Here is a 23,606-nt window from a genome sequence, read left to right as displayed (position 1 = left end):
GTACTCCCTGGTAATAATAATCAGACCGTTGAGAGTTTTCGTGACGTGCAGTGTGTTGCAACATCAACAAAAGTTTACGATAAAGTAATTTGACAATGGGTTCTGAGAATGTGCTTTTTTTTTTTTTTTTTTTTTTACATTTACCATCTGTTTTAGTGTCTATCGAAAATTAGGTTTCTTGTGTGGTAATAAAACGAGTGAAACATCAATATTTGTTTTTAAAAACATGCACACATTTGTGTGCAAATGAAGCCTATTTTGTTAGATTTGTTGGAATCTTTGTTGTGCTTTTGGTAGGTTGTGAAAGATACACCGATGCGACCGGATATCCCGTTTGACAAGCGAGAGATACAAATACAAAAAACAAATGCATACAATCACAAGCTGATGTAATGTAATGTAATGTAAAAAAGCATAACCCTCAATGGCTCAAACTATCATAACTTATGTGGCAACTTTTTCAACAAACTGCTGCGAAATCAGTCGTTTTAGGCACCAACAATCCCACAAAAACTCAGTGAAATCCTGGACAGACTGAGTAAGAACACGGTGGACGGTGACTCGGCGAGTTGTTCGACATAGACTTGTTGACAACATAAGTGGGTTCTACTGTAAAAACCTGCTTGAGACTTAAGCATACAGGTATGTTTTATTTCCATACCATGGCCAAGGCTAGTAAGTATACTGTACAGCAGTGGTCGCCAACCGTCTTTGACCCAAGGACCGGCTTGTGTTCCCACAAATCTCCAGCGGACCCACCATCCACCAGTTCAACTTCCAGCCAAGTTTTTCCAGAAAGATTATTACATTGCTAGCATGAATTAACTTGAGACAAATGTGCACATTAGCACTCAATAAGTCATCCAAACTTACCTTTATGCATTCCCACATAGTATCAGCATTTGACACCAAATATGAGGTGAAAGAAAAATGGTAAAAATACAGTAGTAGTCTATCTGTGCGGCATGAGATAAAGTTAGCACACGCACAATGGACATGCGTAAAGTGAGATGGATGTAACAGAGAGAATCCGGCCACTTTTCAAAATAAAACATAAAAAAAATGAAATAATGGAAATTATTTTTTTTCTGTGCGGCCTCCAACCTGTGCAGCAGGTTGGAGACCACTGCTGTACAGCATTATGGCTGTCAGCACTGACAAGTCCATTTACTAACATTTTGCTAGACACTAGACCTGTCGCTAAACAGTGTTATACATTTTTTGGGTTCTTTTAACTCAGTTAAGAATTTTTAAGCCTGTCATGAAAGCATGTACACTGTTTGCCGACACATCTCTCTCACTATAACCACTAACAAGAATAGTGAGATAAACTATGCTATTTGTGGGTTTGGACCAGTGAGAGATTGGTTCAATAAAGACATTTTAAAAATATATTAGTAAAAATAACAAACTCCACTTTCAACTGTTCTATTTACTGTAAGTGTTGGAACCGTAAAAATAGAAGACTGTTTTTTTGTGGTGTGATTTCTGTACATTTTGGAGCACATACCTTTTGTCTATTGTTTTGCAAAGACGAGGGCTGGAAAAGGGCAACTGTGCGGAAATTCATTAAATATTTAGAGAGTGGGTCTGCCTTTCTTAGTACTAATCTGACTCTTGTGTCTCCTCCAGATGGGATAATGTGACATCACTGTTGCACCTCATTCCGCGCAGCCAATGCTGTTGTCATCGTGCCTGTAGATCTTTCTGAATTAATGTGCATTGACTCACATGCCCAATCAAGTGTTGTTTTCTGCATTCAACCAGCTGTCACCTGATACTAATGAGGGTTATTCAGTTAGCGATTGTGCGTTGCCTTTCTAAACATGAAGACTATTTCTGTGTGTGCAATCTGCAAAAGTAGTTTCACTGTCATGTCTTTTCGAGACAGCACAATTGATGCAGTGTTTGAGAAGATCAGTAGGTTTTGTTCAAGGTCAGGTGGATGCTCTTGTGATTGGGTCTTTGCAGGAATGAAACATTACACCAGATCCTTAACCACTGCAAGCACACAATTTGAAGCAGTCCTTCTTTCACACACTTCATATTGACCACATGTAAGGCATAGATTTTTAAACATAATTGGATCTCCACAAAATGGTTTTGTCATTGTGTAGGAGAAATGCAGCAGTAGTGGACCTATTGGCCGCATATGCTAGAACTTGTGATAAACACACACTTACTGTATGCTGTATTTAGTGCCGTAATGTACCAAAGAAAGCAACAAAACCCACAGAAACTATAAATGATTTTTTATGACTATAATAATGACATCAAGCTTCAAATGGTTGTTTTAGTGTGTCTTATAAATATAGGATGCATAAAGCTTTCTATCGCAGACAATGATGGGTCTGCTGTCAGGTGTTTTCTGTTGAATAACCATTTATCCACTTATTTACAATATCTCCAAACCAGCACATTGTACGCCTCCCACAGGCATGAGGTGCCTGTTGTACAATTAGCAACCCACAGAACTGGATAATGATGTCCAGAAACACAGGATGGAGCACAGCATGACTCCTACTTGTCCTTATGCTGGCAAGAGCATGTAGTATGCCACCGTTCATCCCACAATACAAGTCCACCTGTGGGGATTATTACTCTATGCATGGGTTTTTCCAAGTGTGAGGCGGGCCTGCACTGTGGAGGCGGCAGAATTCTTTGGGGGGGGGGGGGCACTGTGGCTTGAGAAAAATAAATGGTAATGGTTTAATTTATTTTGAACATGCATACAAGTCACATTGGAATACATCCTAGGGCCTATAAAATCCAATGTATTTTTTCCCAAATTCCTTTTTTTCCATTTTAATTTTTTAGAATTCTGTTTTTTACCTTGTACACTTATTTTACCAGCATAGATATATAGTGTATAGTGTACTTTTGGGTTTAGTGAATAAAATGTCCATTAATTAAATGCAATAATCCTTACATTTATTGATGCAATACATCATTGGCCAATTTTGCCTCTTAATTGAGAAATGGATGTAGCTCAGCTAACTTTTCTACTGGGATGTCAGCCTCTACACATCCATCCATTTTCTATGCCGTTTCTCCTCATTAGGGTTGCGGGGATATGCTGGAGCCTATCCCAGCTGACTTCGGACGACAGGCGGGGTACACCCTGGACTGGTCGGCCTCTACACATATTGCTCCAAAATCTTCAAAAAACTGTAATGCCCATGTTTGAGGTTAAGGAAGATGTAGTCACCGATGTCATTCCAATCGCGTTATTAATGTAAGATAATTTTATGACACTCTTATTTTGTTTACACAATTAGACAAGATGCAGTCTGTTGACAGCTAAGACGAGCCTGGTGCAAGAATAAATGTGCCTCTTGTCTTTTGACAGCATCTGCAGTGGAAGAATTAGTGAGCGAGGAATAAGCAGTAGCTCAGTAATTTGGAGGTACTTCGAATTCAGAGCATAAAAAAACTAAAATTTAACCACCTTAAAACTTGGCACAAATTCCAATACGAGGAATGTGTGAAGCTGCGCGCTGTCTGCCGCGTTCCTCATGAAAGGAAAAGCAAAGTGTTATTATAATGAGTTATCGCAATGCTAAGATATGGTCCCTGTTGCAACAGTGGAAAAAACGGCTTTAAAAACCTGCTGAAAACGATGGACTTGCGGTGTACAGCAAGCTTCGCAGTCACAATTACAGTATTTAGCACGACAAGCTCAACCACAAATGTACAAGGAAGTTAGACAGTTGCTAAGCCTGATGCAGTTGACAGGTTGGTGTTCCTGGCACAAAATAAGGACATGCTTGTGTCTTCTAAAAATGTTTACCTAAAATAAAAACTACTGTTCAATTTAAAGTATTTTTGAGTTGCTGACATTTTAAAATTTCCTCTTTAACCGGGCAGTCCTTCATATTTAGTTTTTTGTTATGAAAAAGATTATATTTGAGTTTTTCTATATTTATTTCAAAAACAGAATGGCCTACTTTCTTTTAGAGGCTATTTTTAGATAGTTTTTTTTTTATGTGAATCCTGCATGAAGCTTTAAAATTTCAAAAACATCATGTTAAGTATTTATTTTAATAAAACAACTTGACACACACATTTGGCTTGGTATTGTCTAAACTCACTTTGCTTAAAAAATATCGGGATATATATCGAATATCCATATTCAACCTAAATATATCAGGATATGAGTTTTGGTCCATATCGCTCAGGCCTAGTTTGTATGTTCTCTATAAGCAGCATTATGGATTATCCCATCTGACCTGTTTTGTAGCACAGTTAGCGAGTGAAGTGTACTTTTATAGTTATTTCCCCATATCTCCACACAATATGTAGCAGTAATGGTAATGGCAGAGAACAATAGAGCGTATGGAGTGATTTTTGGTCCAGAACAAATTTAGCTTTATTCAGTATTGAGGTATGTCTTGCCACTTTATGTTGTATATTTTTAATGTGACATTTCCAGCTCAGATTATCATCCATTATGACTCCCAGAAATGTATTTTTCTTCACCCTCTCAATGGCCAGGCCATCAATTTTGTATTTGCGCAAAAGTATCCCTTCTGCTATTACCAAATAGAATTGTTTTAGTTTTACTTAGGTTCAGGGATAATCTTTTTTTTTTTTTTTTTTTTTTTATCAAACCATTTTTTTTAGTACAGTCACAAAATATAGTAGTATCGTCTGCAAATAATATTATAAAGAAAATATCTAATTCATTGTTTGTTTGTTTGCACATCATAAACAGTGGAGAAAAAAAGGGAAAAAACACAATTTATAAACAGTTAACATCATTGTGCAGGAGAGGATGGAAGCCAAAAGAGGCTTAAGAGGCAAAATAAAATTATACAGTGTATATATATTAATTAAAATATCGCCTGCTAAGCTAACTTATGATATTTTTTTTAAAGAAAGACGACACAAAATATGCTGAAGAAAAATCTGTTTTTCAAGGAGTAAGGGTTATGTTGTTTGAGCTGAGGCTCACTGTACCACGTTTTGGAAACCCCTGCTCTATGCCGTAGTAAGAACATAAATTGCTGTTTCAAGGATATTTTACTAAAAATGCTTGAGTTTATCAGATCAAATTTCATTTGGATACAGTACATAGTTTTATGGCAGCACACTTTTACATGGTCAACACACTGCTGCCAGTTTTTCATAGAACCGTTGCCTTCATCACCTGAGACAAACTTTTATTTGGTGTATTTAGTACGGTAGCTGATTTTTTTTGTTTGCAGTATATGGTGGTGTGGTCAATACACTCTTGTATTATCTTTTTTTTCTTTTCATATTGTGTGCTTATGTGCCAATTATCTCCTGTCACTTTTGATTTAAATAGAGGATGTATTTATAAATTAAAAAGTGTTTTGGACACACATGAAAGTACTATATAAATATCTAATTTGTCAAAGAAGGCAGCAATATCAAACAGTATTCCTGTCTCAGCTTCCACAATACAGACCAGTATACAAGCTTTTGTTGACATTTGTCTTTTGGACTCTGAATATTTGTTCTTTTTTGTGTTTCAGCTGAAGGTGTGCCCCAAGTTTTTTACTTTGGGCCCTGTGGGAAATACAATGCCATGGTTCTGGAACTGTTGGGGCCAAGTCTGGAGGACCTCTTTGACCTCTGTGACAGGACCTTTTCATTGAAGACAGTCCTAATGATTGCAATCCAGTTGGTGAGTTGTAATAATATGCATTGTGGTGACAGACATCTTTTCTCCAGGAATGTTTACTTTTTGCGATCTATAAAACCCACCCCGATAAGATTTTAAAATATTCCAAGATTATCATTCGGCACATATTGCTCTTAATAATATAGCTTTTAATTTAATTTTCTAAATAGCCCCAGATCACATCTAAAGTAACTTAAAGATAACTTTTCATGAAGAACAGGTCTACACCATGTCTTTTTATAAAAAAAAAAATTTAAATAGCCTTATCTCATCTTTGTACAATGGCATGTAATTTCTTTCTCTGTATGCTGTTTGTATTGTGTGCAGAGGAGCGATCGCATTTATCCAATGACACGTCTTTATTTTGACTTTGTGGATTACTTTGGAGTCTTTGCTTTCTGTTATGAAAGTTTGTCAAATGTAATTGTGGAGGTCAGACTGCAATCCAGTTTGTTATGCTGCACGTTGCGCGTTGGTGTCGATCTTTGTAAATCCCCACTGTAAATTTTAGTAGTTTGCAATAAACCAACAAAACAAAAACTATTTAAATAGTTATACATGTCAAATGTTTCACAGTGTCACTTTTTTTATCCATCCATACACATCTGCAAGTTTAAATTTAGTGAGCGGCATACCCCTTGGGTCAATACTGGGACCAAAACTGTTCAATCTATACATTAATGACAGCTGTAAAGTTACGAAAGAACAACGGTAAACACATTCAGCATTTCAGTATGTGGAATAAAATTATGGAACGGATTGAGTAAGGAACTCAATGCACTAAAATGAGTGATTTCAAGGAACAGTGCAAGCAGTTGTTTACAAAGTACAAGGAAGAAGAGACCTCGAATCACTACTACACTTACTAACTCTTCGTTCTTTTGTGAGTAAATTTGTCTGTACAGTACTCACTCATTATCCAACTATGTTCTCTCAACTATTAACACTTTCATCAGTTATTTTTATTATTATTTCATATTTGTTATTTTAAAATGACTGTTATGTAAATTATTTACGATGACAAGAACCTTAACTCCTATTTTACCACATTGTTATATTACCTTATCATTTTTATATGTATATCAAACTAACAAAGACTACACTTGGAATACAGAAAGTGAACAAATGTACTGCAATTGATGTGAAACGGATGCGGGGGTAGGATTAAATAAGCTCTGCTTCGTCCTACTCCTTTTTGGACATGTAGAACTGTGAATTGTACTATGTGATGTATTCCAATATAACTTGTTGTTGTTGTTTGCATGTTCAAAATAAATTAAACCATTACCATTTCTTTCTGACATTTGTCCTTTGTCAACAGATATCGCGAATGGAATATGTGCATTCTAAAAACCTCATCTATAGAGATGTAAAACCTGAAAACTTTCTCATCGGACGGCAAGGAAATAAAAAGGAACACATCATCCACATCATTGACTTTGGCCTGGCCAAAGAGTACATCGACCCTGAGACCAAAAAACACATTCCATACCGAGAACATAAGAGCCTGACTGGCACTGCCCGCTACATGTCCATCAACACACATCTGGGCAAAGGTACGCTTTGGGATGACACCTTTTTGTCTTTGTTGTTGCATGAAGCCCTCTGAAGTGGTGTTTTGGATCTTGAAACCTGTTCCTTATAAAAAGTTATGAAATGTTTTGACGTAGAGCAAAGCCGACGAGATGACCTGGAGGCCTTAGGTCACATGTTCATGTATTTCCTTCGGGGGAGTTTGCCATGGCAAGGACTAAAGGTAGGACAACTTTAAAAAAGAAATAATGACAACTAGTACTGGTACATCCTTTCAAATGTCTTTTTTTTTTAAGTTGTGTTTTTTTGGGGGGGGGGGCATATTATTTTTATTTATTTACATTTTTGTTTTTGCTAAAGCATATTTTCAATATCAATGAAATAACTGATAAATTATAATAAACAGGATATTTATTCATTTATCTTAGCTGCGTGACAGTTGTCTGATACTCCGCTTCATTGATCACCATCATCTTAAAATTTAAACGATAACACTTTGGTGCTTCGGTTCGGCACTCTTATCTGGACCAAAAGCGGAAAAAATCAACAAAAAGCTGTACAGTCAAGACATAAGAATGGCAGAAAGTATTAGATGATCGGGCAGCTTCTGTAACTAATTATGGGATGTAACTGAAATATTGTAAACCATAATGATAGTGTACAGCGAACAGCTTGGAAAGCGGTAATAGATTTAAATAATGCAACATTTATTGTATAAATAGCTGGCAGCACCAAACCTCCATGACTGCTGTAGGGTTACAGTATATTCAAGTTTCACTTCTATAGTATTGTCCCTTGAGAAGATATACTGTAATAAAATGGTTGCAGAAATGTGAGGGGTGTACTCAGTTTCATGAGATACTGTATACAGTTGTGGTCAGAAGTTAACATTCACTCATCACTGGCATGATTGTCACGGTCAATTATTAATCTGAATTGTTCTTTTTTTTAAGCAAGGGAGGATAAACACAATGTACTGTATGTCTTCAGTCGTTTTTGTGACGGAATGTGTTGAAATGTATTCATCTACAGTTTTGACAAAATGCAAAAATCATCACATCCAGCCAAGATGAATCTGTACATGTGTTATACCTGTGTTGGATCCTCTTGCAGGCCGACACACTGAAAGAACGATACCAGAAGATCGGAGACACTAAACGAAACACTCCCATTGAGGTTTTATGTGAGAACTTCCCAGGTACTGGATTTGGATTCATCTGCCGGTGTTGTTCTGATGCATAGAGCTGTAAATCTGCACAGGCTGTTTTGAACCATATGGCTTATTTATTTGATTATCAACAACAAATCATTCATAGGACATCACAATGAGAAGCTTACCCATCATGAATTCAAACCATGTTGCATTGTTTCATTCAGAGGAGATGGCCACCTACCTGCGATATGTAAGACGATTGGACTTTTTTGAAAAGCCTGACTATGAATATTTGAGGACTTTATTCACTGAACTGTTTGAGCGCAAAGGATACACCTTTGACTACACATACGACTGGGTTGGCAGGCAGATTGTAAGTAACACACAACAAATGTGAACATCATGTGGTGCACATGTTTTTTTATGAGTTGTTGTTCCTGCAGCCCACACCGGTGGGATCCGTCCATATAGACTCTGGGGCGTCTGCAGTCACAAGAGAAAGCCATCCTCACAGAGACCGGACCTCAGCACACCCACCAATAAGAAATCAGGTATGAAAGCTTTTTGTATATCCGGTCTATGTGTCAGGTCGGTTTATGCATTCATGACTGCAGTCAGAACGTTCATGTTAGTCATGGTACTATAAATATGAGTCAAACATTTTTTTGCTTTTGCTCCTGGGCTTCCCCTACAGTTTGTAAAATAACTGTATACCCCTGTGTTGAGTATGAATTGATAAGAATAAAGGTTCATTTATTAACCCACAAACTTACTCGCATAGCTTAGGTCATGCACAGCAGTTAGGTGTTAGGTGGGCTCATCCATCACTAAAGTAGGTGATGCCACATATGGTGTATGTTCTCCTTATTACAAGCCACTCTATCATCAAAATGATTTGGAAGCTTACTTTTTTCTGTGGAGTTACCATCTCAATATGTGCCCAATATCTCAATATGGAGGGGGGGTGTAATACAGGTGATCCTTGGGTTATAAACGAGTTTCGGTTCTGGACTGTGAAGTCCACTTTTACAGTATGTCCGAATTTATACCTACAGTACATTAACTCCCAAGTCACTCACCGATAGTGTACATGCGGTAAACACATGAATAACTTATGAAATAGAGTAATAAAATGATTAAATACAATAATTAAATAAATCTAGGGCCCTATGAAATCCGTTTTATTTTTTCCCCAAATTCCGTTTTTTCATTAAAATTTTTTTTAGAATTTTGTTTTTTACTTTTTCCGCTTATTTTACCAGCAAGGAGTGTGTGCTATTTGGGCTAGGGAATAAAATGTCCATGAATGTAATGAAGAAAGCCTTACATTTATTGATTCAATACATCATTGGCCCATTTTGTAATTCGGAAATGGATGCCGCTTGGCTAACTTTTCTAATGGAATATCAGCTTCAGCACATATTGATACAAAATCATTAAACTGTAATGCCCGTCCGTGTGATTAAGGAAGACGTAGTCACCGATGCAATCCCAATCGTGTTATTAATGTAAGACATTTTTATGACACCCTTATTCTGATTACACAATTCGACAAATGTGACAAAGAGCGCTCTTTGAAGGCCAGAAGTGTGTTGTGTTGAGAATGACAATTGACAGTTGATACGACCTGGGTGCAAGAATAAATTTGCCTTTTGTTTTTTTTTCTCTCTCAGAACACACACGTCGTCACTGGGCATTGTAAAATGGTCCTTTAAAACGTAAAACACAACACAGTGAAAATATACTCATCCAGCCTGAGTTGCGCACACACACACACACACACACACACACACATAGCAGAATCCATGACCCCTCTAGCATTCATTAGCATTCAATAATCTTTAATGGCGGTCACAATAGTCGAGCTGTTGAGACCAATAAAGCTTCTCCTGTCAGAGATTTTTCTGATGTCCATTTTTAGTGATGGCTTTCCTTTTCTTTGGTGCACTGTTGTTTGGGAGACATAAAGAAGTGCAAAAAATTGACTGATAAGTGGTGGTATCGTCCCTCAGTGTAACCACAGGTGCAACTCTCTTATGGGGACGCCTTCGTAACCACGAAACGTTGTAACACGGAACGTCGTAACCCGAGGACCAACTGTATTTTGGTTTTAAGAGTGACCATGATAAAAAATGTAGAAGACAACATAATTTGCTGTCAGACATCTCAGTTCAGACCAAATTAAACTTGCAGAGGTTTTTCCCCATCCTGTGTGACAGTATTAATTACATGGCTCCAAATCCCTGCTTGAAGTGGTTTAAGATAAAGGACTGATTAAATGGTTGTCAATCAAGACTCGCAAACAGTTCCTATTGACTTGACCACTGTAGTCATATAGTTACTGTATATCATTGTTTCAATGTTTGGTCATTTCAAACATTGTTTTCGTAAGTTGTTTTTTTTTTTGGTCATTGTCCATTTCTTAAACTGAGGCCAGTTTTAGATAACTTGACCTAATTTGGTCTCAGGCACATGTGTTTCTTGTTCAGTTCTCTGGCTGAAGCCTTGCTTGGTTTGGTTTCACTCTATTATTTTGTTGCACTTTTGTTCTTCTTCAATTTTCATGGTGCTTTTGCATGAACCTGGCCTGGCACACTCAAAATACCCATCTTTCCTAATGCAACTATTCCATTACCCCTCCCTCTCCCATTGCACTCCCAAACCCACTTCCCCCTCCCATCACTCGGCGTCCCTGACTCCTGAGCAGACAGCAGTCTCTGATCGACGAGGAGCATGGGAGGTGCAGCCCACTCGCCAAGCAAACTCCTCCTATCTGACCTCCCACCTGGCAGCGGACAGGCACGGGGGCTCAGTGCAGGTATACACCCCTCACCTGATCAGCCAGTAGCCCCTTCCAGGTCTGTGGAGTCGGATCTGTCTCATAGCAACTCAGTGGCATTGCATCAAGTGTAATGGTGATATGTAAAGAAGCACTTTAGTGTAACTTGCTTCAGCACGCATTTACAAAGGAAAGCTGCTTTGTGCAGTTGTGATAATGGAACAATATTCAAATTATTTTAAAGCAAATTATCATGAAAATTATTGAAATGAGTTCTTATTCAACAATATTATAGGAGAGAACATTTACTCTGACAAGGTGACAAGGTCAAAGATTACCAGCAATATGCTATATTTTTTGCCACTTTAAATTAGCATGTGTACAAGAACTGATGAGGTGCATGAGACAGATCTACGGTCCCATACCTTTTGTGCCTCTGGCTGGAGAATATTATTTTTCCCCACACCACCATCCGCATGTCATCATGGTGCCCCCCAGCACAGTCAACAATGATGATGTGATATAGCGTCAGACTTTGATTGCAGATCTTTACACCTTTATGACTCTCATGAGATGGAGAAGCTTCTTGCATGGCAGGATGACCCGATTAAGTGCATGCTCTTACTGTAAATCTTAAATGGACTTTAAGGAGAAACATTCGTTTCCCAGTATAGGGAGAACTTAAAGGCTGTTCTCAGCTCATTCTATTCTAAACGATTTCCCTCTACCTTACATTACACACACATTAGACTAATATGGCATGAGGAAACTGGGTGGTATGACATTAGCTCCTGCCTTTGCATCTGCAGGCTGGTTGGTACCATCAGAAAAAACAAAAACTAATTTTGTTTAAGCAAACGCTGTAATACTAATGTTTGAACATAAAACAGTTTGGTGAAGTGATGTGTACATACAGTATAGTCAGTTTGCAGCTAGCTAATTCTAGCAGCACACTTTAGCAGTCGACTTCACTGATGGACTTCAGTCTTCCGGTTTTCACTATGCTCATCCATGTGGCTTCTGACAGTCATCTCTTGTCTATCATCTCTGACTGACATGGCACCGTAATACTCTGCAATGCTGGACACTCCATTGCAAAATACTTAAAGGAGAACTGTACTTTTTGCGGGGGAAAAAATTATTTTGCCCATCATCCACAATCCTTATGTGAGACATGAACACACGGCTTTTTCTTTTCTGTGCGTTCTAAAGTTATAAAGAGACAGGTCATTGCTGCACGTAATGGGACACACCTATGCCGTCAACAAAGACCGCTATCAAAACGCCTCCAATGAGGTTTTACAGTTTTACATGCTCTAACCATGTAGTAACAGGTACATTCATGATAACATGTAGTACTTAGAGTATTTTGCCATATTTTGGTCCTTTTAAGCATTGTGAGATTTGCTGAAGTCTCCCACCCGTACCTGTTAACCCTTTTCCAGGGGAAAATCTTCTTCCCTAGTGCCCTCCCATTTTCATGGTTTGATGTATTTTAATGGAAAACTGGGGACATGCTGGTGCTTGCTCACACCATATGCACCCTCGATGACTGTTTGGACACCTAAACATGTTTGTGCAACATTTGGGGCATAATTTTCCACAAACATTTTTGTCCATTTCAGAGTTACTGGATACAAACTTTAGGGCGTTGATATATTAAGATTCCACTGTTTATTGCACCATCACACCACAATGTGTTTTCACAAAGTATTTGTCAACTTGTATCCAGTTTACACTTTTACCTATTCTGCTACATGCTAAATATACGTAACATTTTAAAAGTAAGTTCGCAGAGGTTTTTGGTATTTTATTAGAACATCTCCTGGTCAGCAAACACCCATCTGTATCCCTGCAGCTCTGCACACAGACTACGGGATAAGTTACATAACGGTTAAGAAGGGATAAAGCAGCAAGCAATACCCATGTAGCAAAATACAGCTGACACAGTTGAGGGCTGCAACTTAGCAATGAGTACTTTGTGGTTTCCAAAAACCCAAGATGAAAAAAGTTGTTGTCCTCTACTGAAGGAGAAGCCAGAGATAGTCGAATGCAATTATTTATTTAGTACTGTATATGTATACTGTATATGTTTTGTACACTTCTTCCTTATAGGAGACAAACCAGATTGCCATTGCTTGTTGTCATAAACTCAAACTACTGCTGAAACAATAATAATAATAACAATAATAGTCGTAGTAGTACTTCTTTACATTTTATAGCACTTTTCAAGGCATCCAAAGCGCTTCACAGTGAGGTGAACCCATTATTCACTCCTCAGCCACACACTGGTGGTGGTATTCTACATCTGTTTCCACAGCTGCCCTGGGGTAGTCTGACGGAAACCTGGCTCAGGAGGTAGAGCAGGTCGTCCAGAAACCGGAAGGTTGCCGTTTTGTTCCTCGCCCGCCTTCACCCAATCATGGTTGTTGTGTTTCTGGGCAGGACACTACACCCGCCTTGCCTCCAGTGCTGCCCACACTGATGTATGAATGCGAATGAATGTTCGGTGGTGGTCAGAGAGGCCGTAGGTACGAATTGAAACGGTATCACTTTCCGTGGTCTCACCACGCCCACGCTACATAATACAGCCCATTCATTGTTTTCTGTGTTATGGATTGTTACTGTGAGACTCGACACACATCCATACATTGAAAGTAGCATGCTCACAAATTCAGCGTTTTTGTCACGCACTAAAGTCACTGCCGTGCTCACATTTGATGCTGGCCAATATGTTGACATCTGAGTTGTTGCGTGGTTGAATACAAGCAAACAGATTTTAAATTAAGATGTGTGTGTGTGTGTGTATGCCACAGGTGGTCAGCTCAACCAACGGCGAGCTGAATGCTGACGATCCACTTGCAGCACATTCTAATGCACCGATCACCGCCCAGGCAGAGGTGGAAGTGGTGGACGAGGCCAAGTATGTGTCATGCAGCCGCACCTCTTCTCCATGTCCCTAAGCTGCCTCTTCTCTTTCCTGCTGTTCCTCTCCACCTCTTTTTGCCTCTCTGTTGCTGTCTTTTGCTGTGCTGTGGAATTGTGAGCTTTTAATTCCTGTTTGAGTGACTCCATTTGATTGTCCATTGAGGTTTTGATTTGGAGCCTGTTGCCCCCACCCCACACACACACACACACACTCGCTCTGTGGCGCCTCGAGCAACCATGACGCCATCGAGCATGGGTCACCACCTCCTCGGCAAAGTGCTCTGTTTGCAGAATATCACGTGGCCCGGCTGATCAAAAGAATATGAGAAACATTTCAGAAAACGTCAGATTCACTGAATTGAAATGCATACAAGGTGACAAGTGAGTCATTATTGATTGGTTGATATTGACCTAACATTGGTTTTTAACTGCCAATCTGCAGCAGGCAGCAACTCTTGCTCAGGTTGTGGTGAGCTCACGTTGAAGCTCAGTGGAAAAAAAACAAGTGGCTATTAGATGCACTGGTACACAAGATACTTTAATTACATCTACTGTCAAATCAGCCTCAAAGGTTAACTGTTAGTGTCTCTGTATCAGTGCAGTACACATACTGTAGTGTTTCAGCTTTTCCGAACGGAATGTCAGAGATGCAATGAAAGATTGTTCCCTTATGAATCACAGTCATTTTGCACTTGTTTCTATTTTTACCCAATGATGATTCGTCATCCATTGGTGTCCATTCACGCACCTGTTTGATATGATGATTGGCGTCTTTGCTGACGTGTTTTACACTCTTGGCATCAGTTTTGTCAAATAGACCTACTTTTGAGTAAAGGTATATTTTAGAAGTTCCCATATGACCTAGTGTGACTACTTCAAATGCCCCAATAAAGATCACGTTAGTTGAGTACTTTGGATGGGGACACATTTTACTCAACACCCTCACTGAAAATCTCAAGTTTTTTCAAGGCAGTCCCGAGTCAATGGATGTCCAAGTCCACGTTGAGTTGCAAGTCTTTGATGATATTGTCAAGTTATGCCTGCTTCCTGCTCTTTGCGCATTCTCTTTCTGATGCTGCGAGGTAATATAGACCTGCCTTTCTTTTCTGCAATGAGAGCTTCTTCTCTGGGGTTCAACATCTTGTAGGTCCCTTGCAAATGGAGGAATAATGAAGCTAGGAGTGATGCCTGCTGTTGCATGGCCTCACACGGGACACAGCAAGACCAAGTAATGCCACGACTGCTTCACGGATGCAGGAAGTGGTGTGACAATGCATAGCCATGCGAGAACAATGCGTACTGTTGTCGTGCACTAAACGTAAACAGTACTTGACAAGGTGTAAAGTCGTGCGGGAGCGTGGTCATTTCATGCCATTGCGCATTTTCGGTCACAAATTCCATGCCAAGTGTGTAATTTATGGGTAAACAGATCGCAAACTGTGCGCGTTTTAGTCGTGACATAACTAAATGACATGCATTACCTCTGCAAATTGCAGTACAATGCAGAGGCAAAATGTGTGCAAGTGTAAATGCCGCTTTATATTCTCGTCACTTTAGAGGCAGAATAGGCCACAATGTTGTCGCAATTAAAATTCGTAGTTTATTTTTGGATATTCAAAGTGCATTCTAAAAATTCTGAATGCATTTTAAGTGCATTCAAAATATCAGGGCCCATTCTTGTGGCCGGACTGAAGGTTTTTAGAATGTTAAAAACTTTCGAGGTGGATTTGAAGGCGAAAAATTTCAAACGAAAGGTATTCTAACTGCACTCTGACTGCATTCCAAACATTCTTACTGTATTCTGAATATTCTTATGGTATTCCCAACAGCATTCTAAACATTCTGATCGCATGAAAAAAAAAAAACGCAGCCAGCTGCCACTGAAACATCACCGCATCGCCTTATTCACATAACCAGTTAACTCCCCCAGCGTGGACAGCGCTGAGGTGCTGAAAAGCAACTACACAAGCCCGCTGAAGCGTCACTCACCACTTCTGTGTCGCCAATTTACATCGTCATTTACATCACAAGAAAAATAGGAGCCAAACATAAGCCTTGTTTACACGTTTGCACTCACGTTGTCCTCTCAGTGGTACCCAATTTTGCGTGCCAATGAGTCAATCGGTGGTAAACCGTATGTGTAAGCTGTGCGGAGTTGTGTGCCAGTGCACAAAGAACATTTTGATATTTGTGGCAGGCATAATTTCCGTGAACTAGTCGTGAATGAAACATAAATACGCCGCAAACAATGTGCAAACAATGCGGGTGGTGCGTATCAAAGTGTGTCTCATGAATGGGTTAACTTTTCCCGCACCTCTTGGAGCAAGTCGGGAGGAATTCTCAAATAATTTCTGTTGCCTCTTGGATCTTGCTTGTGAAGTTCTGTTAATAAGTGATCATAACGCCAAAAGCGATGTCTTGTCTTGGGACTGTCTGTCTGTTGTTGTTCCATCCCTGTACAGTAGAAGGCATTGTAAACTCAGCATCTTAACACATTAAAACACATTCACCCACCACCACAATCAGCCTGTATAATTAACCACAGCTGACTTGGTTGCACATTATAACGCCTCTGTTTATCAATATAGTGAGATAGTAGATGTACAATGACACGTACGTTATCTTCAAAATTAGTGCACACTTAGATGGGGACATGTTTTTTTTTTAATCCACAAAGGTTTTTTGAAGGAGTGTAGCATGTATTGACTGTCTGGATAGTAAATAAATGCAGGTGCTTCAATCCAGAGGAGTCGTGCAGATGTTTGATCATCTGTCATTTAAAGTCGTCTTAAATACCATTTGAATTGGTAAAGCCTGAATTGGTTTGCATTTTCTAACACAGGGTGTGTAGGTGGCAGGGTGATAACTGCGTCAGCAGTAGCCTATCCTGCCAATGAATTCAGCAAGGCAAGTGACAAAGTAAATACAACACAACACAGAATAGCAGTGAATGATATTGCACCTTTGTTGTTCTTTAGTATAAGATGACTTGCTTTGTATGGTTCAAGGTGTTATCACCATTTCATTCCCTTAATACGGAAATTGACCAGTCTGTCGACTACCTAACCTAACTTTAGGTATTGTCCCACTGTGGTCAGTACACTAAAAGGTACAAATTACTCATTTTGGTGTCAAAGTGCCAAGAAAATCTGAGAAACAATCATTTTCTTGCTCAAAGCTCCCCTCTGTTTACTTGTGTCTGTTAATGTGTCCATATGTGCATGTGTGTGTTGCACGTGGCCGTCCTCATCATCTGGGTCTTGCTGTATTAATCTATCTTTCTTTTCTCTTTACACTCTTTCCTCTCTCTTCTGTAGCTGCGTGAAAATGCTCAACCTGTGGTGAGTCCCTCTCTGCTCGTCCACTTCAGACTCATGGGACAGGGAGTGGATCAGCCTAGGCTGGGTACAAGCCACTCGTTGGGTTTGAATCGTAAAAGACAACTATTCGAACACTTTGACATGTGGACTATGTCATATATCCAAATAATCATTCAAAGCAGGCACTAAGTAAACCAACAGACATAGTCTTTATAGGTTTTGCCTTCACACATGACAATAAAACTCTCTTGAATCTTGAATCTTGAAAAATGGATAAGAGGACCCAGTCACTGTCCTATGTCGTAATCTACAGCATTGTTGTCTTTGTTGTTTTATTGACTACTCTGGCTCATCATGTCTTTGCACTTTGTGTGTGCTCCATTTTTTGTGTGTCTACCTAATTTTGCAGTTTGTGTTGTTGCACCGTATTTTTCAACCTCTGGTGCTGCTGTTTCAATCATCCAAAACCCTTTTCCCCCTTTTTCTTGCAGTTATTAACATGAAGGGTCTTAAACAATCTGAAGTGCCAAATTAAAGGGGCCCTATCCTAGATTTCTAACTTTTCAGACATGTGTGTATGTTTAAAATGTTGTACATGATGTGGAAGTGCCATATCATGATGTTGGTGTGTTTTATAAGGTATCCCTGGTTTCATTTTTAGGCTGCTCCTAAATCTTGTGGCCTGTCTGGTACAAGAATTTCACGAGATTTACACGAAATCTTCTACATTTCTTACATCCAAACTTTACGAAGCCCAATGTATGACAATTTACCTGGTGTTTAGTGGTAATCAGCGATCATTGCTCGGTGCCTTTTTCTTGAAAAGGGCAGCCAGAAAGTGTTTTTTTGGTCTAAACCAGACTAAGGCAGCAATGGAATCATTTTTTCTTGTAGGGGGAGCTAAGGACCTACATCACGGCCACTGCCCCTCTACTCTCAATACTTCCTGGGCAGCTGTTTCATGAACAAAGCTCGAGGTGTCTTAATTTGATAATAATATTGGATATCCAACAAAAAAAAACAAAAAAGAGTATCAGATAATATCGGCCTGCATCTAAGATCTCTGATATAAGTATTATGATACAAGCAATTATTCCAGACTCTGCCTTAGCACATCTATTCAGCAGCGCTCGCATAGAGCCCACGTGATCACAACAACGGCGTATGCTAACATGCAACAAAGTAGCAAGCAGTAAGAGTTGTCGGCCGGATGGCAGTCTTGTATGTTAAAGTCCAAAAAAGATGTTGCAGCTGAGTGCAAAACTTGTCATGCACAAGTTTCCTGTGGTGACACAGAACCAAGGAAGTTTAATACCACCAACCTCATTGCACATTTGAAGCAGCATTACGACCACGGGATGCCAAAAAGTCATTAGCCATAACAGAAATGTATTGTGCTTGATGACCAGCCCAATCAGTGGTGAGTGAAGTCAGGCTTAAACGCTTCATTGAGCACGTTATGCCTTGCATAATGCGTAGCCACCACTATTTGGTTTATAGATGCATAAAGAAGTAAGTGGGTCGGTTTTTCTCATACCTATTGTTGCAGACTATTGTTCTGTGTGAGTAATATCACTTGATCACGCCTTTTGTGACATTCCACGCTACAAACTAAATCATAAAAGTATGTATGAATCATGCTGATATCGGTATCAGCCAATATGTAAGGCTGCAATATCGGTATCGTACCAGAAGGGGAAAAGTTGTATCGGGATACCCCTAAATAAAAAGCAGAGTTCGATACCGGTTTCTCCAATAATTATCCAATTGTATCCAATATCCAATTCTTCTTTGTTTTCTGATAACCAATAGCACACAACCGGTTGAGATGAAGTTAGAGTAGAGCAGCACTGTAGGTGTGGTGGAAGGTGTGGAAGGAGGCTGATAGGAGTCTGATAGGATAGAGCAGAGAAAACAGATGGAACAGACACACATCACAAATTCTCTTTCTAGCTCGGCGTATCCTAACCTTTGTCAAACCTACCAGGAGAAGAAGGGCCACTGCCTTTGAGCCTGAGGATAGAAACAGGAATGTGGTTGGTCCAAACATAACTAACATAACACCCTCTGACACAAGCTGCTTCACCCCAAGGACGAAATCCCGCCAACAAACTTGGTGATGATGCAGTGCAATGTAGCGGGGAGTGCAATGGCCTTTACGTTAGCGAGACCAAACACCACTTATACAAACCAATGGCACAACATTAGAGGTTATTTCCGTTTATTTGGGTCCAGTTCGGCAGTTCATTTGCATTTCAGAGAGCAGGGACATTCCTTTGAGGATGACGTGCAAATTCTGGATAGGGAGCACTGCTGGTTTGAAAGAAACCTTTGTCAAATTAGAAATGTCCTCTCTAAACAGAGGAGGAGGTTTGCGCCCTCGCTTGTCGTCTGCCTACGACAATCTCCTCACATCTCATTCCACGGAAAGAGCTGTTTTGCCACCAGGCAGGCCAACGATCCATTCTTATACAAGATGGTCGTTCACCAGCCATGCCGGGTTGGACAAAATCAAAACTCTGTTGTGACCATGCTAAGGGGACACATCCAAAATGTAGAACTGAAGAAGCCTTTTGGATACAACATGATACGTCCGGTTGCCTCCATTCAACCCTTACAGATTACCATAGTGCACCAGTGGGATCTATTTATGAGCAGGATATGGCCCCTTTTAAGCGTGGCACTGAACATTTACACAGTTTATGGACAAAAGTAGTAAGATTCAGGAGTAAGTCTGGGGTCTATCCCAACCTCAGAGGTACACCAACACTTTGGTCCATGTTGTGTGGAAGTTCAAGCCAGCTGCTTGTGTTGTCATTTCTTTGTAAGGTGCTAAGCAGTTTAATGTGCATCTCTTGTCTGCAGGTGCTGCTGCTTCTTCAAGCGAAAACGGAAGAAGAACACACCGCGACACAAATGATCATCCAGAAGCAGCCCGAAACATTCTGGCTCCGTTGATTTTTGCCCACAGAAATCTGCGAGGTTCCATTCAGAATACAAGTGAGCGAAAACTGAGGTCTGGATTCCAGTCTTCTCTGAAAGGACCGTTTTGTTTCTTTTTTAACTTTGAAGATTTCTCATTTGACGGGAGTACGTTTTTTTTTTTTTCCTCCAGGATGAGGGGGTGAAAATTTAGTTGGAACTTTTCCAGAGGATAAATTTTTGGGGGTAAACCCCACCCTCCAAGATGCTTTTTGGTTGTTTTTTTATCCTTTTGGCATCCCCCCCACTGTGGTTTATGATTGTTTCTTTTGACTCGCTAAGTCATCTTTTCATTTCCCCGTCGTTGAGTTTTTGGGTATTCCTGACGTGGGACTGAATGTAAACTGTTGACACACGAGGAGCCAGGAGCGTAATCGGCCTACATGGGCTCCTGCACTTTCTGCCTCCAAAGAGACGAGCCGTGGGACCAGAGAGCACAGGAGGCCACACCCACACACCTCCTGCACTGTGTTCTCACAGGAGGATTTCTAACCCTCGCTCCCCCCCTCTCGACACACTACAATCCCTCCAGACTCTTGTCCTCTTTCATTCTACGAACTGAACACTTGTAGTTGGGCTGAAAGAAGAAAGTATTTATGATATTTATCTCTTGGTTGCAACCAGTTTTCTTACTAATTCTCCAACATACACACTGAATGTATGGACAGAAAAGTAAATGACTCTGGAGCATTTATATCATTTGTCCTGTGCATGGTAAGGAAAGAGTCGGAGTCGATGTGGGGCAATGCTCTTATTGAGACGGTAAATAATCGACTCTCCACCAGTAGTTGCTTTGGAGCGTAGACAAACTCCTTAGCTCGTCAACACTACTGTTCACTGCCTTAACCCCAAACAACCACCTCACTCTACTGGCATAAAGAAGGCTTTGTGATAGCGACAGTTGGAGGGGGTTAAGAGATAACAATACAAAAGCCCAAAGTTGTGGACTGTGTGCAACTCTGTGATGAAACGGAAGGTCCAGTCTGAAGCCCCGCACTGCAAAGCATTGCTTGATGATGCTGACTGTTGTCGACATTGTGTTGGCATCGTGCCCATGTGGTTAAGTGTTTTTACTTGGTGTCACGGAGGGCTGCCTTGAAACAATATCCTCAGTACGTCACCTTGCCTATCCTCCTAACACAGTGAATTCCTTTTTATTTTTTTATTTGACGTCTTGCTAATGTGAACTTTTTTTGAAATGCAATGTGTTTGTTCAATCCAAATAGCCATGGCTTTAAGGGGAAGGAGAGGGTAGCAACATGTGAAAAGAAGCTTGAGACCATGACTGCACTACATTTGTTGACCCCGGCTTTCCCGCCTTGTTGATACTTTAAATGTGCTTTTACTTTAAGTGTGTCTGCTTCATGTGCCAGGCGTCCCCCGTGGGGTGCAGGGAAAACACTTTCATTTTCTCCTTGTTTAGTACCATGCCCTGGCCCTGCTCCACACACACACACACACACAAGCATGCACACGTACAGTAGGTGAATCCACACGCTCACTGGAGGGTCAGACGTGGCGTTTAGTGGACCTGCGCCCTCATCTTTCCGAATACAATATTGTAGATGTCGCTAACTATTTCACTGATTCCATATGCGTGTTGCGTGTATTTACACTGTATAGCTTTTGGTTTGTTCTTAGCCCTCCTCACTACTCTCATGAGTAACTCCAGGGCCTAAGTTGTGTTATTGAAAGTACTTGAATATGAACATCTACGGGACCTTTTTTAATCGTTTCAGCCATCATTATTACAGTCCTTGAGGGGAATGGTGGGGGCGGGGGGAAGGCTATTTGAATGACAGGTATTCATTCCTTTGGGGACATCTTTGTGCGTCCTGACTGTACCGGACAAGTGATGTTTGTCAGCCCTACGTTCCTGTTGTCTCCGAGGTCGGAGACGGGCTGTGACATGAGGTCTGAGTGACAGCATGACCGTGTCATTCCGGCTCCCTATTAGTGAGGTGGATATCCAGACTAAATAGCCTTTAATGTGTCCCCTGAATTCCCAGAGTGCCATTCCTGAGACTACTACAAGTCCATGCCTTTGACCCGTGCCAGGAAAAGTTGAATGTTTTTTATTTTTGTTGGCCATCTCATTCCACCTCATGTCCTTGACGTCGTCTAGAAAAATCACAGCACACATTGGTTGAATTCAGTACCAGGAAGTGTTGGAGGAGAGCCAGGAAAAGTGTTCACATCTCCAAAAGTAAACTTTGCAGCTTTTTATCTTTGCACCCGCTTCTTCCTTTAAGGGTGTGCTGTAAAGTTGACGGCTGGTATACCTCTTATACTTCTTTATTTTCTGTGCACCTGTGGGCCTCCCGCAGTGCGACTATATGGTTAGTGCGTATGTGCATGGCTTACCCCAGTCTCCCGTGGAACATGTCTATTGTCGGCTCTGTGAGACGTTATGGCTTCCAGTCCTCATGTAAAATATGGAGAGAAAAAAACCCAACATCGTTCCATTCCACTTCTACTAGAGCTCACATTAGATTTAGTTCTGTTGGACTTCAGGTTGTATGTGACATCCAGAGCTGAGGACAGTTCAAGTGGCAATGAATGGCTTTTGTCCTTTTTGAGTTCTCTGGCACTTTTCCTTGTTGCTGTACTGTAGAATTACCTTGGACTTACTGTATATTTTTCTTTGAAGAAGAGGGTGACATTTACTGCAATATTGTGATGCTTATTTGAAAATTGTACAGACTTCCCCATCGTAGTCTCTGTTCTTTCTGTTGGGATTCCATATAAAGCCGTACTCTATTTTTATCTCTTTTTTTGTCCCCTTACAGACTGTGGAAAATGAAATTGTACAGCTCCAGGAATGAATTCTCCTCTGCACAATTCTTTCTTCCCCCCCCCCAGAGCTATGATTAAGAGAAATCTTAAAACTGTATATAAATATTGTGTTGAAATATGAATGTCAACTTCAAAAATGTATTTTTTTGAGTTAGTCAAGGGCTTCAAGCGTGAAGGACCCACATTTCAAGTTTTTATTTTCATATTTTTTTTAACTTGATGAAAAGGATCCTTTTTAATCTGAGTTGCCTGTTTTTGCCCTCATTGGATTCATGTTATATGATACGTCACATGAAAAATCACTTTTTATTCCCTCCATGCCTAAAGGGAAGTCCAGTTTGCACCCTTTTTTATGTAAAATAAAAGATCTCTTCACCTTTTGGGAGTGTTTTTTGTGTGTGCGAGCGCGTGTAATTAGCATCTTATCACCTCTGATATCATTATACACTCATTGAAGTAACGAGTGTT

The 23,606-nt window shown here is 40.2% G+C and overlaps 1 protein-coding gene across 4 annotated transcripts in view; it reads left to right on the top strand.

The window, feature by feature from the left end:
- csnk1g1 (casein kinase 1, gamma 1) overlaps positions 1-23,587 on the top strand; it is a 49,674-nt gene extending 26,087 nt beyond the window's left edge. The window contains exons 5-14 of one of the 4 annotated variants that reach the window (XM_054770457.1): positions 5,499-5,650; positions 6,969-7,203; positions 7,318-7,403; positions 8,294-8,378; positions 8,558-8,706; positions 8,777-8,884; positions 11,041-11,151; positions 13,929-14,035; positions 17,358-17,381; positions 20,226-23,587. In XM_054770457.1, the coding sequence (XP_054626432.1) occupies positions 5,499-5,650; positions 6,969-7,203; positions 7,318-7,403; positions 8,294-8,378; positions 8,558-8,706; positions 8,777-8,884; positions 11,041-11,151; positions 13,929-14,035; positions 17,358-17,381; positions 20,226-20,280 (1,112 nt within the window). In that variant the 3' untranslated portion in view covers positions 20,281-23,587. The remainder of the gene's footprint in view (positions 1-5,498; positions 5,651-6,968; positions 7,204-7,317; positions 7,404-8,293; positions 8,379-8,557; positions 8,707-8,776; positions 8,885-11,040; positions 11,152-13,928; positions 14,036-17,357; positions 17,382-20,225) is intronic. The other 3 variants (XM_054770459.1, XM_054770458.1, XM_054770460.1) reach the window with 3 other exon arrangements.
- Positions 23,588-23,606: the final 19 nt, after the last annotated feature.

This window comes from Dunckerocampus dactyliophorus, chromosome 3 (genome assembly GCF_027744805.1).
Source record: "Dunckerocampus dactyliophorus isolate RoL2022-P2 chromosome 3, RoL_Ddac_1.1, whole genome shotgun sequence".
NCBI lineage: Eukaryota > Metazoa > Chordata > Actinopteri > Syngnathiformes > Syngnathidae > Dunckerocampus > Dunckerocampus dactyliophorus.
The sequence above is the reverse complement of the archived record's forward strand: the minus strand, read 5'-3'. Positions and strand labels throughout refer to the sequence as shown.